The 16,956-nt window shown below is 63.9% G+C and overlaps 1 protein-coding gene across 1 annotated transcript in view; it reads right to left on the bottom strand.

The window, feature by feature from the left end:
- Positions 1–16,956, bottom strand: part of ADORA1 (adenosine A1 receptor) — a 24,699-nt gene extending 7,743 nt beyond the window's left edge. Inside the window, 1 exon segment of the mRNA XM_053659615.1 lies at positions 16,134–16,956. Coding sequence (XP_053515590.1) covers positions 16,134–16,474 — 341 coding nt within the window. The 5' untranslated portion in view covers positions 16,475–16,956.

Below are 16,956 nucleotides of genomic sequence, written 5' to 3'. Positions count from 1 at the left end.
TGGGGGTCTTTCCCGAGCTCCCGAGTCAGCTGGGTCCCCGGGAGGCACTGCAGTGCCAGAAGGGGGAGGACAGAGCCAGGGTGCTTCCTCCCCCGTCACCAACCCCCATGGGTGTTGGGCAGGAGTTCTGTCTCCTCCTTGGCTCCCCCACCCACAGACAGACCCCCACAGTCAAGGGGCGGCCAGCTCTGGGCCCCCAGCCCAGGGTGGGGGTTGCTTGCTGTGGTTGCTGGTCTCTGGGTGACCTCCATGTCAAGTGGTTCACCCCCTGGGTGCCCAGATTCTGGCAGGAAAGGCCTTCCACTGCAAGCCCCTGGCTGACTTCCGTGCTCCCAGTGGCCCAGGAGTGGCACCAGAGCAGGAAGAATGGAGCGTGGCCATCAGGAGAGCACTGACCGGCCTCTTAACACACGCGTGTCGACTCGGAAGGACACAGACAGACTCCACATGCTGGGCTAGGAAGGCGTGGCTACACCTAAAGGCAGGGTGGTGGTGTCCGGCCCACTGCTGACACCCGGGCAGGGTCCCCCAGCCAGACGTCCACATCCCTGCCACAGGCTCCTCACTCGGGTCCCGGGCCCGGTGCTGGGCGGGGGGCCAGGGGGCTCAGCACCCTCTGCGGTCATGCCCCTGAGATGGCTGAACCCCATTCCCACGGGGCTGAGGAGGGCATTTCGTGGCTGTGGTCCCCTCCTCCCTGCCTCCTTTCTCAGGCACTTGTAACTGGAAACTTGGATCCCAAGACCAGGGAAGTAAGGTTTTCAGACTATTAAACTGCTTCCTGCAGAGAAAGTCTTCCTCCCAGAGGAGAACAGGAAACCAGATATGATCATTCCAGGGGCCAAAGATGTAACAGTAATTTTACCCAGAGGAGTCTGGAGGAAAGGCCAGGTGGGGCCCCGGAGCCCAGGACGTCTGGGTCCTAATGACCCTGCTTTGAATCTTGCTGCTTTGCGGCCTGTGGCATCGCCCACCAGCTGGGACCATGGTGTCCCACGTCCCCAAAGGGGGCGTCCGGGCCCACGGCCAGCCTGCAGAGCTGCTGGGGGAGGGGGAACCCTGCGCTCTGAGAGAAAGGAGCCAAGTGAGTCCACTGGGTAATTAGCGTTATGAGCTTCGGAAAGTGCTGCTGGGCACTCTGAGGACCCTCCCTGCCTCCGGAGCCAGCAGGAGGGACAGGGCTGGTGCCCTGAGGCAGCAGCGGCACCACGCTCCCGGGCTCCACAGGCCCTGTGTCTGGGCCCTGCTGTGCTCAGAGGCTCTGACACTAGGCGTCCACAGGGAGTGGGGCGCTGGAAGGTGCTCCCCAGATCAAGGGAGGGAATTTGTCCGCAGTCCCCGCCCTTTTCCTGAGTCCAGACGTACCCCGCAGACAGGCGGCCCTGGTGCTGCGCTGGGAAACTGCCCCGGTGACTCTGAGAGGCAGCTGCCTCCTTGCCGCCCCAGCGGCAGCCAGCTCTGCCCCCCAAAAGCAGGTGCAGCCCCCACGGCCCAGTGGCCCATGGCCCAGGGTCCTCAGGAAGAGGGAGTCTGGCCCAAACAGTCAGCTCCAGAAAGTGTCCCCCGACCTCAGCATTCCTGCCATTTCCTGCACCGAAAGCTGACTCAGCAGCTGCAGGGCCCCACCCACTGTGGGTGACTTTCCGACTCATCGGGTGGGATGGAAAAAGCCACCGTGTCTGAACCAGGGTTCAGTGACCTGTGAGTGGCTGAGTGGCGAGGCCTCCCCAGGGCGGCCGCCTGGTCAGAGGAGGCGACATTCCTTCTCCGGCGAAGCAGGGAGACCTGCCGCCATGGGCAACTGGAGCAGACTCTGGTCACTTGCAAGAGGTGGCCGAGGACCCCACAGCCTGGACACTGAGTGTCCTCATCTCACTGTGCCCGGCTGCAGGGTGCTGACAAGGACCTGTGCTGCCCAGAGAGGGGGCCTGAGGTGAAACGGCCACGTCGGGACCCTGGGAGCAGCCAGCCTCCTGCCTCACCGCCTCCGTGCCGGTGTCAGGAGTCCCCGCCGGATTCTGGCGCCTGGATCCCCGGCAGGACGACGTGAGGCAGGCGCAGGAGGACCAGCTTGGGCAGCGGGAGCCCCAAAGCACATCAGCTCCCCAAGGGGGCCCCCCACTAAGAATGTCACACTCTGGCCACTCGCTCATGGCCGCAGTGGGGGGCAAGGGGGCGGGGAGATGGAAAGAGAATTAAATATCTGTTGAGCGAGTGGAATGCTGAGGAGTCAGAGGAGTTCAGACTGCGGCCCCACCAGCCAATAGCTCGTGGCCTTCAGCAGGTCACAGTTCCTCGCTGTGGGTCTTGTCCTCGGCACAGTGGGACAGTGAGACCGGCGTGGAAGCCACGTGGCCCAGAGGCTGGCACAGGGACTGAGCTGGGCCCCTGCTAGTGCCCGCTGCTTCCACCACCCGAAGGCACCCGAGTGCCCTGGAAAGTCCAGTCCGTCCTGCGGAGCTGCAGCAGGCACAGGGACAAAAAGTGTCTTGTTTCGATTCGGGAGGCTGCTCACATGGCTTTGGCATCTACTTTGTAGCAGACTTGGCCTTGGTACAGAATCAGTCTGTGTTCCCTGACCCCTCTGACTAGCGGGGGTGGTAGCTGCCTCTGGGGTTCGTGGTGTGTGTGGAGGCTACAGACAGGCGCCCAGGCCCTCCCCCCAGGCCCTTCTGAGCATCTCCTGACCCGTCCGGAACCAGGGGCGCCTCAGCCTCTGCCTGAAGGGCTGTCCCTGCCGGAGAGACTCTGCGTAGATGGGCTCAGGGGCAATGCTCTCCCCAGGCTTGGGTTCTTTTCCTCTGCACCCCCTTTCTGAGCCCTCAGGGCTCCCCAGACTTCAGGGCGTCTAGTCCTCTGGGAAAGAGGCAACAGGCAACAGGGGAGGACGGAGAGGAAGGGAAGGGCTCCCTGCCTTGGACGCTCTCCCAGAGGAAGAACACACTCCCACCGGGGCCTCTTTTTCTCCAGCGCTGGCACTTTTACATCAGCGAGTGCTCCCGAGGGCCCCACTTCGTGGCTCCTGCTGCATCCCGGGGGGGGGGGGGGGGGGGGCGGCGGCGGGAAGAAGCCCAGCACAGGGCTGCTTCTCACCGCCTCTCAGTGGGGTCCCCTCACGTCCCCTCCCTTCTGTCCCCCGAACATGCCAGAGCCGAGTCTGGGCCCCACCCGGGAAGCAGCCCTTCCTGGCCAGCGAGCGCACCCCACCCACCCTGCCCCTCCACCCCCTAGCATTTGCCCCGGGGACGGGCTGGGGGCGGGAAGGTCCCTGATGCGGTGGGAGGTGGGCAGGGACCAGGCTGGCCCAGGTGGATGCAGGCACGGAACGGGGCCCCCTTGGGGGACAATCAGTGAAACTCTGTTTTCCTGCCCAAGTTTGTGACTGTGTGTCCCAGTCAAAGGACCAAGTGAGGACCACGTCTAGTTCCCGTGGGTTCCCCAAACCCGCCCAGTCCCCGGTGCCCAGTCAGCATCCAGCCAGATTCGGGGAAGTAGAGCAGGTCCTCACACCATCCTCGACTGAAAACAGACCGTGGAAAGAGAACGAACCCAGTGAACAGAAAAGTTACAAACACGAGAGATATTATTCAGCAATATCAATGGTCAGCTTGGACGGGAGAAAACTGGGAGGAGGGTGGGGGCTCCGGCTCACACAGCCCCCTCCTGCCTGCACAAGGGCCTGCGCTCCCCCTCCCCCCCAGGCAGACCTTCCATAGGAGCCTCGGGCTGCCCCACCTCACCCAGCCTGGCATGTGAAGCCTCATTAGGCTTCATTAGGCCGCTTCATTAGGAGGTTCCAGCAGGAGTCAGACCCCAGTTCCTCCCGCTGCAAGGCCGGCACTCTGCTCACCGCGGGCGTGGGGAGCAGCCTGTGCTTCTCCGTGGGGTGTGGCCTGCACCCGAGAACGGAGCGGCAGGGGGCCTGGAACTCCGAGGGGCGAGCCATCCAGGCCCTCCCAGCCGGTTTTCTCGCCTCCGCACAGCCCTGCAAGGTGCTCACACGCACCAGGACCCTGCGGGGACCTCAGCGGTGGTGTGGGGGCGGGGAGGGGGGAGCTTATTAAATCAAAGCCGTGTTTTCCACCCACCGCACACAAAAGCCTGGAAGTGCGGAGCTGGAAAAAGAACACCAGGCTGCTGGCCACAGCGGGCCTTAGGGACTGAACGAGGCAGGAACGGGCGGGACAGGGCCGGGGAGGGGGGAGGGGACACCAGCGTGCCTTCCCTCCCCCTGAAGTCAACACCCCCAGTGCGGGCCACGCAGGAGGTCAGAGGTCGCACTCTGGGCCCTGGAGCTGCCCCGTGGGTGCAGAGCTAGAGCCCAGCACCAGCGTTCGAGTCCCGCCCCTGACCTCTCACCTCTGTAGCTACTGACCACTTCTCCAACAGAGGGACAAACACAGGCCAGCGTTAGAGCGACAAGGTCTGATTCAGATTCAGGCTGCTGCCAGCAAATCGGACCCCCCTCTCAGAGCCTGTCTCCGCCTCTGTGACTCGGGGGCCACACTTGCCTCCGTTCCCCCAGGCGTCCAGAGTCCCTTGGGCCCCTGCTTCCCAGCGGTCTCCTCCCTGTCCTTGGTCCAAGCACCGGGAGTCTGCGGGGCTAGGCCAAGGTCATGCAGCTGGTGGCCGAACAAACGGAACTGCAACCAAGTCAGAAGCCCCCACGCCCTGCTCTGGGGCTGCAGCAGGGACCTGCCCTGTGGCCGTGAGGAACCGAGGGGCACAGTCTCGTGCCGGTTGGTCCAAGCTTCTCCAGGCCCGCAGCACTCGGTGCCCGGCTCCAATGCAGCTCCGGCCCCTCATCTTGGGGGGAGGTGACAGAGCACCCCAGAAGGAGGAAAACCCTTGCCAGGTCCACACTGACGCACCATCAGTGAAATCAGCACCTGGGGAGCAGCACCAGATGGGAGGCGGGGAGGGCAGAGGCCCCCTCACACTACTGATAGGGCTCCTGCCGCTGCCGTGTCACAGACGGGGACACGGAGGCCCAGGAAGGTCCGGGAGCACCCAGAGCCCCAGCAGGGCTGGCTGCTGCGGAGCTGAGGCCGGGCTCTCTGCGGCGCCTCTACCTGTGCGGGCAGACAAGGCCTCCCCGAGCCTCTCCGCACCGCTCACCTCTGGGGGCCTCGAGGGATCATTTCTGCCTCCAGATTTGGCTTCCCCGCCCTTGGGACTGAGGGGTCGTGCAGACAGGCACGTGCAGGCGCTGGGTCCGGAGAGGAAGCAGGCAGGGCCGGCAAGGAGCCACACCAGCCTGCGGCCATGGCAGCCTCCATCCCTGCTCTCACCTCTCGGCGCAGCCTGCGCCAACCCCGGTCGTCTGCAGAAGCCGGGACGATGACAGAGGCCAAGCGAGCAGGCACATCACACACGGCGCCCCCCCAGGGGCCCACCAGGCAGCTCTTCAAGCCCCCTTTTCCACTTTGGAACTTTTTTCCACATTCCTCGACCTCCCCGAATCTCAGCGCCTTCCTTTGTACGGTGGACTTGATGCCGGCCTTGCCAACGTCAGTGAGATCGAATGCACCACAAAGGTGGCACCGAAGCGCCGTGGGCCAGCCGGCACCCCTCACCCGCCACAGAGCAGGTCTCCCCTCCTGGGGGCCCTCCTGCCAGGCTGCCCCCACGCTCACTGCCGGGCTCGTGGCAGAAGGGGAGGTGCCTGGGCCTGTGCCCAGAGCAGTGACAGGCCAGGCCCTCACCTGTGCTCGGGCTCCGGGTGGCAGCCAGCCAGGCCACAGTCACTTCCCCACAGTCACACTGTGGCACCGTCCGTGCAAAGGAAGCCTCAGGCCACAGTGTGGATGGTCGGCTGCCTACCCCAACCGCACCAGACAGACAGACAGACAGACACGCATACACCGCCGCCCACCGCTCGTCCTGCCTCCCAGAAAGGGGAAGGAGCGCCGGAGCGCTGGGGGAGACTCGCCCTCCCGGGAGCGTCCACAACCCGAGAGGCACACGGTGCTTCCAGTTCACGGGCGGAGAAACACAGGGTCAGAGCGTCTGGCTGAGACGGGGAGGCCAGCGCAGCAGCCTGGCTGCCTCTGGCCTGTGTCGCTGACGCCCCCCAGGGAGTCGGGTGGGGACCAGGGACCGAGAGTCCCCTTACCGATGAGGTGGCTTGTCAAGAGAGCCAGCGGCAGCCTAGGCCTTTGGCTCCGGGCTCCGGTTCCCCAGGCCCGAGCCGCCCTCGGCAGTGGGAGGGTTGGGGGATCCTCGTCCCCCGGGTCCCCACAGATGGGAGGGGCTCCTGTACCCCTGAGTCTCCTCACAAGTGTGTCCCTTGAACGTTTTTCTTCTCGTCTTCACTACAGAGTTCGGACTCTGGCCACGTTCTGATGGGGGGAGGGGGCCTTGATACTGCCCCCTCCTGGCCGATGCGGCTTCAGCCGTGGGGAGACACACACTCCCGGAGCCCAGCACCCGCCGCACACGGGGCAGGCATTCCTGCCCGGGTGGAGCCTCCCTCTCCCCACTGGTCACCGAGCCTCACCCTCCTGTCCAGCACCCAAAGGGAGCCCTCCACAGCTCCCACAGGCGGGACACAGAGAGGCAGCGGGTGTGCTCCAGGCATGGGACACATCCGCCCACAACCGTGCAGGTCCGTGCTCTGCCCCCACAAGCCTGCAGGTCCATGCGAGGCAGTCAGGCCAGCCCCGGGCCAGCTCTGAACTGCAGGCCAGAGACCAAGCGGGAGCAAAGGGCTGGGGTGCCTAATCCTCCCCACACACCCACAGCCAGCCCACCCCTGAACAAGGACGCTATGCTCGCCTCCTGATCCCACAGAGCTGCCTCACAGGCAGGTTTCTGCTGCAGGTATCGGAATTGAGCCCATTTCACAGACGTGGAAACTAAGACCCAGACCGGTAAGTGATTCCCCCAAGGTCACCCAGCAGTGCTGCAGCCAAGGCTCAAACACAGGTCTTTTCATCCACCGGTTCAATTGCTCACTGGACAACCCGTTGCGGGCAGCAGCTCCGTGGCTGCCTGACCTCTGCGAGCCTCAGCTTCTCAGAACGTGTGGAAGCCAGGGCTGCATTACACTGTTCAGACAAAATGCTGCCTCTTCAGAAAGCTGTGCAAGAATTCACACGAGAGAACCCACGCCGGGTCTTCGGCACAGTCTCGCGAACACCAGGTGCTCAAGGACCATTTGCTGCTACTAACGTCCCTTCAGCGACCCCTTGGGTCAGTTGTTGGAGACAAAAATGGAACCAGGCTGGGCAGCGTGGACACAGCAAGGATGGGCTTGGGCCAGTGAGCAGATCGGACAAGGGCCGTGTTTCAGGGGAGCCCGGGAGCTGCAGGGAAGTGAGGGCAGGACAAGAAAGGCTTCCTGGAGGTGGTGTCCTCTGAGCAGAGTCTCACAGAGTGAGCAGGAACTAGACTGATGAGACAGGGGAGCAGATTTCCGGGGTGTTTATCTGAGAGGTCTCATCCTTCTCTGAACTCCGAGGCCTGGGCGGGAAGAAGAGGCCGGAGGCAGAGGCAGCGCTCCCAGCCCCCGGGGAGGGCAGCGCGGGGCTGGGCGCTGCCAGGGCCCAGCCGGACGGAGTGGACCGAGCCTGCCCAGGCCTCCTCCTGGGACCCCTGGGGAGTCATTGCCTGAGGTCTGTGCCCTCGAGGACAGGCCTGGGGTCACCACAGACACATGCTGACTTGAACAGGGCGCTCCTGCCCCGGGGGTGAAGCACGCACAGGGAGCAGGCCCCCCGAGCTGGGACTCACGAGGGGCTGGGCGGGAGGAGGGAATACGGGGTGAACAGGCAGTCTCGTGAATGATCTGGAAGCCCGGGCCTGCATTTTAAGTAAAAGTAAGAATGAAGAGGTATAACCCCCCGCATACACAGGCACACACACACACAGTTCGCAGGTGTGAAATGTGTGAACACCACCCCACGCGCCTGCCCCACGGAGCCACGTGGCCCCTGTCCTGATTACAGCCACGCTTTCACACCCCTTGCGAGCTCGCTGGCTGGTGCAGACGGTCAGGCCCGGGGCCCGACCAGTGCTCCCGGCGGTGTCTGCTGCACCACTGTCTTCACGGTGGCCCCCAGGAGCCTGTCAGGGGGAGTTCCCTGCAGAGGGCCAGCCCCTGCGTCTGCTGGGCTCAGTGACTCCCCAGACACACTGAACGTCCTCCTCCCCGGAGGGAAGGAGGGACTCGGGAGACACGGAGGTCCCGGGGGGAGCTGTTCACAGCCCTCCCTCCTAGAAGCAGGGGCCTGTGGGGATGTCACGAGCCTGGGGTACTTCCCCCGCCCCTGGAACTTGCCAGGTAAGCTGGGGCGAGACCTTGTACTGCCCTGTGCCCAGCCCCCCACCCCCGATCCCCTGGGGGTGTTTTAATGAAATAATCCTTCCTTTGCCAGGGCCTGCCTTTGGCCTGTGGGTGACTGTGAAACGTCCCACTGGCCCTTCCCACCCCCCCTGCCCCCGAGAGCTGTCCTCCAGGCGAGCACCCTCCTCTCGGGCCACACCGACCCAGCCAGCTGCTGAGGGCCGGCTGGGGTGCGAGGCAGAGCAGGGAGAGCGCCGAGCTGGCCCTCAAGAGCCTGTAGCTTGTTTTGACACAGACCTGAGCGCAGCGGACGGTGGAGGCCAGTGGACACCGCGCGCCAACGTCAAACAGGCTCCGGGAAATCCGACCCAGGAACAGCGCCCACTCCCTGAGTGCCCGCACTGGCCAGGCCCTCCGTCTCGTCCGCAAGCCTCACGACAACACGGGGAAGCGCGAAGAGGTGTGTGCTCGGTATGCTCACACTGTCCTTCCAAGGCGCGTCCCCGTGAACAGGGAGGGCGGCACCCCTCACCAGAAAGGGGGTCACTGAAAGTGTCAAGGGTGCAGGGGCTCCCTTCAAATGGACCTTCCCCTCGCCTGCTCCCAGGAGGGTGCTGCCCGCTGACTTCCTGGTCCAGCTGGGTGGCTGTGGCCTGAGCCCTTGGTTCCACTGGGAGGGAAACCAGGCTGCCAGCCTGCTCTGGCTACGCCGGGGCGGGGGAGGGGGCGAGCGGGCTGGGAACTGGATGCTTCTGAGAGCCCGAAGGTCTGGCTCCAGTGCCTGGGCCAACCCCCTTCCTCCCCCTCTCCCCCCACCCCCGCCCTGCCAAGCACACTCGCTGTAGGAGCTAAAGGGGACTGTGGCAGGTCAGGCCAGCTGGGGCCTTCTCCAGCTGCCAGCGCCCCGTGCCCACCAGCTCTTCCCCCTGGGTCTGCGCTGGGCACATAATCACCGCAGGCAGCCTGAGCGACCACCGTCCCTGCTGCCTTAGCTGACACTTGCCACTCAGTGCCCGGCATCTGTGACAAGCCCCTGCTGTGCTGTGGGGGTGGAGAGACCACTGTGCAGGGGCCAGCGAGAGGGCCACCATGGGGGACCTGCCGTCACCTCCACTGCAGTCTCTCTGAGGATCTGGGTCAACCTGCCGCCCTCCCTCACCCCCCCCACACTCCAGGCAGGGCAGCACCATCCGCCCCGTGGCTTCAGCCACAAACCGCAGAGTCACAGCTGACTCCTTCTCCACTTCGCACATCCGTTCCAGCACCCCCCGGGCTCGGAGGCGGACAGGCTGCAATCTCTCCGGTCCTCTCCACACCCCGCCCTGCCCGCCCACACCGCCACAGCCCGCCCTGCCCCCACCCACCCTGCACCCAGCAGGCCGGACCACCCTGTGTCCACGTGGTGGGCGTACGGCCCTTGCACACAGGGCAATGGATTGAGACAGATCATGCTTCTTGTATACCCCTGGATTTGATTCACTAATACTTTATTAAGGACTTTCGACCTTTTAAATATGCAATTGGGATTACGTCACCCCTGCCTAAAGCACTTCTGAGGCTTCTTGGTGCACTCAGACTGAAGTGCAAGTGCTTGGCCCTGAGCCGCGGGCCCGGCCTCCCTCAGACACCGGCTGCCCTGGGGAGAGGCCAGGCACAGCCTGACGCGGGGATGCCAGGGCGGCTCCCTTCCCTGCCTTCTCCTCAGGCTGTAGCGCAGCTCTGCCCCTGCCCTGGAGATCGCTCTCGCCCACCAGTCCCTAAGGGCACAGAGGCAGGGGCCTGGAGCCTGGCCAGGGTCTGGCACCTGGGTCAGTGAGGGAGGGGACTCTCCTAGGGGCTGTGCCCTGCAGCTGAACACGACTCTCGGTCTTGACTCTGTGCATCGCCGCCTCTCACATCCTCTCTCCACCGCTGACTTGCCTTCAGAAGGGGTGTCACCTCCCAGTACCTGCGCCACACACTCTGCCTCCTGCCTGGAGCTGAGCTCCACGGCCCTCTAGACGGGTCCTCTGGGTGGCCCCCAGGTCCCCGCCTGCCCCCTCTCCAGGACTTCACTCCAGAAAGCCCCTCCTTCACTCCATGCTGTACCAAGTCCCAGTCGGCACACAGACTAATGTCACCGCATCCGAGAGAACAACAGGGAACAGAGTGCCGCCCCCTGCCCTGCGCCACTGCATTGCTCTCCAGGCCCCTCAGAGGAACACCCCTGCCAGCTGCCTCCGACCCGCTCTGCACACCGGGCTTCTCGGGCACCGTGCTCAGGGCTCTGGGGCCCCTCCATGTGTCTGGCTCTGCTTCCCTGTCTGTGCTGGTGCCCGCTCTTCTCCCCAGCCTATCAACGCTCAGTCCTTGCTCTTCCTCTCCATTGCGGGGACTTGTCCAGCCACGGGGCCTACCTGCCAGTGGCTCCCCACCCCCCACCCTGACTTCACCCCTGAGGTCCATCCATGAACATTCAACCACCTGTTCAGCATCACCCTGGGCCCAGACCCAGCGAGTCCGAAAGGGAACCTTTGTTATTCTCATGCCAGCCGCACCCGCAGCCCCGCTTTGGGGGCTCGGGACGAAAAGTATGGTTGCACTTGACTCTCCTTTCTCTCATGCCCACATCCAATCCACAAGCAAACTCTTGGGCTGGGCTCTTTTTTCCAAATATGTCAGAAAGTCAACAAATCAGTGCTTAAACTGAACACAATATGGTATATAGAAAAGCATACACGCTACTCAACTTCCTTTAGAAAAAGCTCAACAACAGGCAAAACCGACGGACGCAAAGCCCAGCCTGGTGGTCACTCTCGAGGGCACTGACCAGGGGCCGCACCAGGGAGCCCTGTGGGTGGCGGAAATCGCCCCAAACAGCGCCCTGGGCGGTGGTCACGGGGTCTGGCGTCTGTGAATGCCCACAGAGCTGTCTGCCTGAGTGTAGTGGGCTGTGGGGGCGGCCAACAGCCCAAGGGCCCCATGTCGTCTCTCATCTCTGCTCTGTCCCTGCCCTGCCCCCGCGGGACAACCAGCAGGGGACACACCCCCGCCCTGCGGCCTGGGACGGCGCTCCTCACCGAGAGGCTGAGTAACAGGACATCCAGGGGACAGGGCAGGCACGAGATGAGCCTCTCGGCCCACCCGTCCCGCCCACGCAGCCAGGAGGGGCCGGGGGGCCGGGGGAATGCCAGGCTCCCTCCCGGGGGCTGCAGCTCCCGTGGGGCCGACCTGGAGGAGTGACCGCGCTGGAGTGGAGACCAAGTTGGCATAGAGAGAGCTGGGAAACTGCCGCCCGGGACCCCTCACAGCTGGGGCCTGTGCTGGACGCAGCCCAGGGTTCAGGGTCGGCCAGACCCTCCCAGCCACGAGGTTCCTGAATGTCATGCTGTGACAGTCGGAATGATTTTCAAACATGGTAATAACCCCAGTAAGCGAAAGTGTAAGAATGGATAAATAAAATATGATGTTCTTTTACTGAAGAAATGCAGACAGCCGGCCTCCTCGGAGCCGGGCGTGGGAGAACGTGAGCGGGTAGACAGATGTGCTCCTGGCCGTCTGGCACTGACCAAGCTCAGAAAAGCCACCTGGGCCATGAGCGACGGGGAAGGAGACACAGATGCGCCCTGAGCACCTGACGGAGACGTTCACCTGGTCCCTTGATGTGGGAAGGTGAACACGAGGTGAACAAACTGGAATATAAAGCCACAGGTACTCTTGACTGTGTCAGAATGACAGGTGATGACCAGGGAGGGAGAGAAACAGACATGCGGAGGGTGTTTCTGGAATGCCAAATATTAACACATCCGCATGTGGTAGAGTTACCGATGAGTTTCTCATCTTCATTTTTTCCTAGATTTTTGACATTTTAAACAATAAACATACACTCAGGACTCCACCCCAGGACCCCTGCAGAGGGCACCTGGGCCTCCACCTGCTTCCAAGAAGCTCAGACCTGGGCAGGCGGCCCCCTGGGGGCCGCCTCCTCGCCAGCGTGGCGAAGTGGCCACCCTGGGAGCCCATCCACGTCGGTCTCACCTACAGCCCACGGCACCGGGCCCAGCTCGCTCTTTGGCAAAACCTACTTGAAAACCGCCCCTAATTCAAACAAAGAATGACTTTTCTAATCACCGATCACACCCTCCTCAGCCCAGCAGTGACCTGCTGACTCTGTTCTATCCCTGAAGGGGGTGACTGAGAGCTCTTCCCGCCCGGCTCCGCCTTCAGGGTCAGAGGCTAGGGAATAAGAGTGAGCACTGAGGCAGGGGAGGACAAACCTCCTGCGTGGGTGGCTTTCACCACGCTGGAACCCTGGCCTCTGCTTCCCCTCCTGCAGGGGAGGGGGCTGGACGGCAGGGCTGCTCCGCAGAGGCTCCGGCCTCCGGAGGACCCGTCCTTGTCCAGGCAAGGGGAATGCTGAAGGCCCCAGACAGCGGCTGGCTGGAGGTGGGCGTGGGTACAAGCACAGCCCTCTTTCACTGTCAAGAGAAGCCCAAGCTAGTGGGGAAGGGGGAGGGCTACAGTGGTGTCTGAAAGTGAACCCACCCTAATCTACCCAAATTCTTGCTCCGCCTGAGCCTGGTCCAGCAGGCCGGCCTCCGCTCCTGGCTGTGCTTCCCGGTCAGCAGCCCAGCCGGGCAGGCTTCCAGCTGTGGACAGAGGCGAGGCTACCAGGGGCTCCTCTGCCCACTGGGGTGAAGGTGAGGAGGGAGGGAGGAGCGTGTGTGGGCTGAGTGGAGAGCAGGAGATCAGAGGGGAGAGACCACCCCGCCGACACCCTCCCCCGTGAGCCCTGCAGCTTCCTGGGATTGATTCAGGCCACATGCGGGCTCACTGCTTAGAGGCGCCTGGCCTGGATTCAAACCCTGTCTCTTCTCCTGACAAGACGTTCGTCTGGGCAAATCGCTGACCCTGCTTGACCTCGACCTCAGTTCATCTAAAGAAGTGTCTGCGGGAAGGGGCTGCCCAGGGTCTCCACCAGTGAGAGTCTGTGAGCACTGAGCCACAGCAGGTAAAGTCGCAGCCTCTCGCCCGCTCCCTGCCAGGGGCTAAAACATCACGGCTTCACCAAGACCTCAACACAGCACGGTCGGGAGCAACGGCACAGAAAAGCCACGGAGCTGACAGGGACCTCAGAGAGGGCACATCCCGCCCCTTCTTCTTCTAACCAGGAGGGGCCCGGGGGTGGGGGCACCCAAGGAGGCAGTGAGGAACAGAGCCAGGCTGAAACTCAAGTCAGGCTGACTCCCACACACCGACCTCCCCTCACCCCACCCCACCCACCGGGTCTCTTGCCCACAGACAGGGCTTTGCTCGGGGAGTCCCGCCAGCCTCCTCTGCAGGGGCCGCCCCTGGAGTGGGTGCTACCCAGACCCCCGGGGTAGGGGGTACTGAGACAAAGGTGGGGGGGGTCCCAGAATCGGGAGCTAAGAGGAATAGAGCATCAGTCGCCAAACAAGTGAAGGTGTTATGCAAATGACATGCAAAGCACATGTAAATGACCACAGGTCATTGATGAATCAGCCATTGGAGGTTTTCTCTCTTTTGGTAACTGGACCGCGCTGCATACTGCGAACCTGTCTTCTCCCTTGTCTATCTGCCAAGTGAAAGGAAATAAAACTTGTGGTTGACTGACCAAACGGTGCCTCGCTCAGTGAGGGGTCCAGCAGACAGACACGTCAGCAGCTGCAGGGACACACCTGCCGACGCTGGTCCCAGTTTCCTCCCCGGTGCCCAAGGCCGCATTCACGGCTGGCTGGCTCAGAGTGCCAGGGCTTTCGGGCTGAGAGGTGTCCCTCAGATCCAGCAGCCCAGCGACTCCAGGGGGCCCATGGGGAGTGTGACAGGCAGGGGCCTGGAGGGCCCTGCCGCCTCAGCCCATCCTCCATCCAGGAGCCCAGCTTGGGAGGGGGGCCCTCCAGGCACTGGGGCCCAAGCTGCTGAGAGGCCGGGGAGCAGGGAGGGCCCGGCCACAGAGAGACGGCAAGTCAGAGGGTCAGCATCTGGGAGGCCTGCCTGAGGCTCAACCGAGTGAGCTCTGGACATCCAGCTAGTTCAGTCGCTGGCAGCTGAGGGCCTGTTTCATGCCTGATGCCATGCCAGGCTTTCTGTGCAGCGAGAGGCACAGACGGAGTGCCACCGCTGCCCCTCAGGCACTGCTGACCAACCCACGGTGCCTGGACACCTCCCTGGGAACTCGGGGTGGGGCGTGTGTGGGTAGGGGCAGCGCTCGTCTACGTTGCCTTGTGTCGGTCGTGAGGAGACCACAAACACGAACCTGCCGTGTGTGGCTTGCGCACGACATGCCCAACCCAGACTATGTGCTTTATGTTCTCCCAGGAAGAAGGGACAGTGTCCACGTCCCCTTTGGTGGATGAGGAACCCAAGTTTAAGCAGCTGAATGAGTGACTTTCTGAGGTCACACAGCCAGACGTGCACGCTTGGCCTCAGTGCAGCCGCCACCCTCAGAAGGCAGCCCCCCACCCCCAGGTGCACAGAGGCCTGCAGCACGAAAGCTGACCCTTGCGGGGGGCAGCTCGGCAGCTACTGTGCCCCACAGGGCAGGCAGGGCAGGTCTCCCCTCCGTCACAGCAGGGCCAGGTTTCTGCTCACCGGCACACCCGCTCCAGCAGGACACCTGCCTGTCCGTGGGAGCCTCCCAAGGCGGCCGCACCTGGTCAGCAGAGGTCTGGCCACTCGAGTGGGCTGCGGCCAGTGTCTCCTGCACAGCCCTCAGGACCTGGGACCCGGGGTGGCTCAAAGGCCCTGCGGTGGCAAGTGTCCTGGGTGTCCAGGTTGCCTGCCCTGGGAAACCTGGAGGCTCTGCCCCGAACAGCGTCAGGAGACACCTGGGTTGGAGTTTTCCCTTTACCTGCTCCCACTGCAGCTTCCTGATGGGAACATGGTGAAAACAGGAAAAAGAGTAGGTGGAAAAAAGCTTCCCAAAGTTGCACAAACTCAGTGCAAATGGGAGAAACATGGGTGGCTGGGCCTGCCCGGGCAAGGTGCCAACTGAGGCCACAGGCTCCATGTCCCAGATATGGAGGCTGCTGCAGGGACGGCAGGTGCCAGAGCCGGCCACAGCCCCCGAGCCACACGGAGGGGCCTCACGGGCTGTCCCAGCAGGGCCGCTGGCAGTGCGCCCAGGCCCTGCCTGGTGCTGAGATGGTGGCCTGGAAGCCCCGGGGAAGGAGCCCCTGGGGCACCTGCACTCTCGAGAAGTCAGTCCCCATGAGGCCACCCACCCTGGTGCTGCCTGGACACAGACTGAGTCCCCGTGCGGTGACTGGCAAAGACCTGCCAGTTTTGTGCACAAGCAGGGCGGTCGAGAGAAGGCGCTGCACTTGTCCCTCCTCCTGCTGCAACGGAGCTGCCGGCATGGGTGACGGGCAGAGGTGCTCTGACTGCCGGGTCTCCCAGGGGCACCCACAGGGCGCCGCCAGCCAGCACGTGTGTGAGTGTCTGCGTCAGGGCTGCCCTGTCTGGCTGGAGCGCAGCCCTCGGGCTCCTGGTGGGCCACCCTCCACACACGCTCACAGCCCCCGGCAGCCTGCTGCCCCTCCAGTCCCTCACTCCAGGCTGGACAGCTGGCTGTGTCCAGAGAACAGCAGCAGCGTGGCTCAGGGTCCTGGGCACCACCAGGCTGGCACTCCCCCAGCCACCCAGCACCCTCCTGCTTCAGCGACAGCTCAGCCTGGCACTGGAAAGCAGAGGGCAGGGGACAGAGTGTGCGCTGGGGCACAACGGCCCAGAGGGCACTTGGCTTACAGGGGCCCTGTGCCCCACCGTCCAGCCTCTTGGGATGGCCCTCACACTGCCCAGCATGGGCGTGACCGGCACCTCCCGCCTCGGCCGACGGCAGACTCACCGGAGGGGGATCTTGACGCGGAGGTAGCGGTCCACGGCAATGGCCAGCAGGGCCAGGATGGAGCTCTGAGTGAGAATGAGCACAGGGCAGGCGACCATGAGGCAGGTGTGGAAGTAGGTCTGCGGCCCGATGCTGATGAGGATGGCGAGTGGGATGACCAGAGCGCCCACGGCCACGTCAGCCACCGCCAGCGACGCGATGAAGCAGAAGGTGGCGTCCCGCAGCGCCTGGTTCATCTTCACCGCCCAGATCACCAGCACGTTCCCGGGCACGGAGACCAGGGCGATGAGCACCTCCACGCTGATGTAGGCGGCCTGGAAGCCGGAGATGGAGGGCGGCATGGCAGGCGAGGCACATCAGCGGTGGCACCTGGGGTCGGGACGCGCGGGGTGGGAGGTCTGCCCGGCCAGGGGCCCGGGGCTCTGGAGTCCCCTCCCTCGGGAGATGAGCCCCACTTGGCACAGAGGGCGCCTGCCTAGGCTGGCCAGACGGCCCTGCCCTTTCTCGGCCTAATCTCTGTCCCTCCCCTTGTCGTCCCTGGAGGTTCCACTCAGCAACTCAAGATAGCAGTGCTGGGTCCTCCGCTGGCTTTTTTATCAGGTGTGAGGCGGCTCTCGGCATGCACGGTCCCCCACGCCTGCCTCTGCCCACCGAAGCCCACAGCACAGAATACCAGGAGCTCACTAGCTTGCCTGCTGGCCGCTAGGGGGTCCCAGAGGCGGTGCCCAAAGTTGGGGACACCTGGTACCTCCCGGAGCTCGGGGCCGCGCGGGGCAGGGCTGGGCTCCGCGCAGCCTGAGCGCGGCTCATCGTCCTCCGGCTC

The sequence above is a fragment of the Artibeus jamaicensis genome, unplaced genomic scaffold (genome assembly GCF_021234435.1).
Source record: "Artibeus jamaicensis isolate MK-2021 breed Jamaican fruit bat unplaced genomic scaffold, CSHL_Jam_final scaffold_754, whole genome shotgun sequence".
Taxonomy (NCBI): domain Eukaryota; kingdom Metazoa; phylum Chordata; class Mammalia; order Chiroptera; family Phyllostomidae; genus Artibeus; species Artibeus jamaicensis.
Note: the sequence above shows the minus strand (reverse complement) of the source record. Positions and strands in the feature narration are given on the sequence as shown.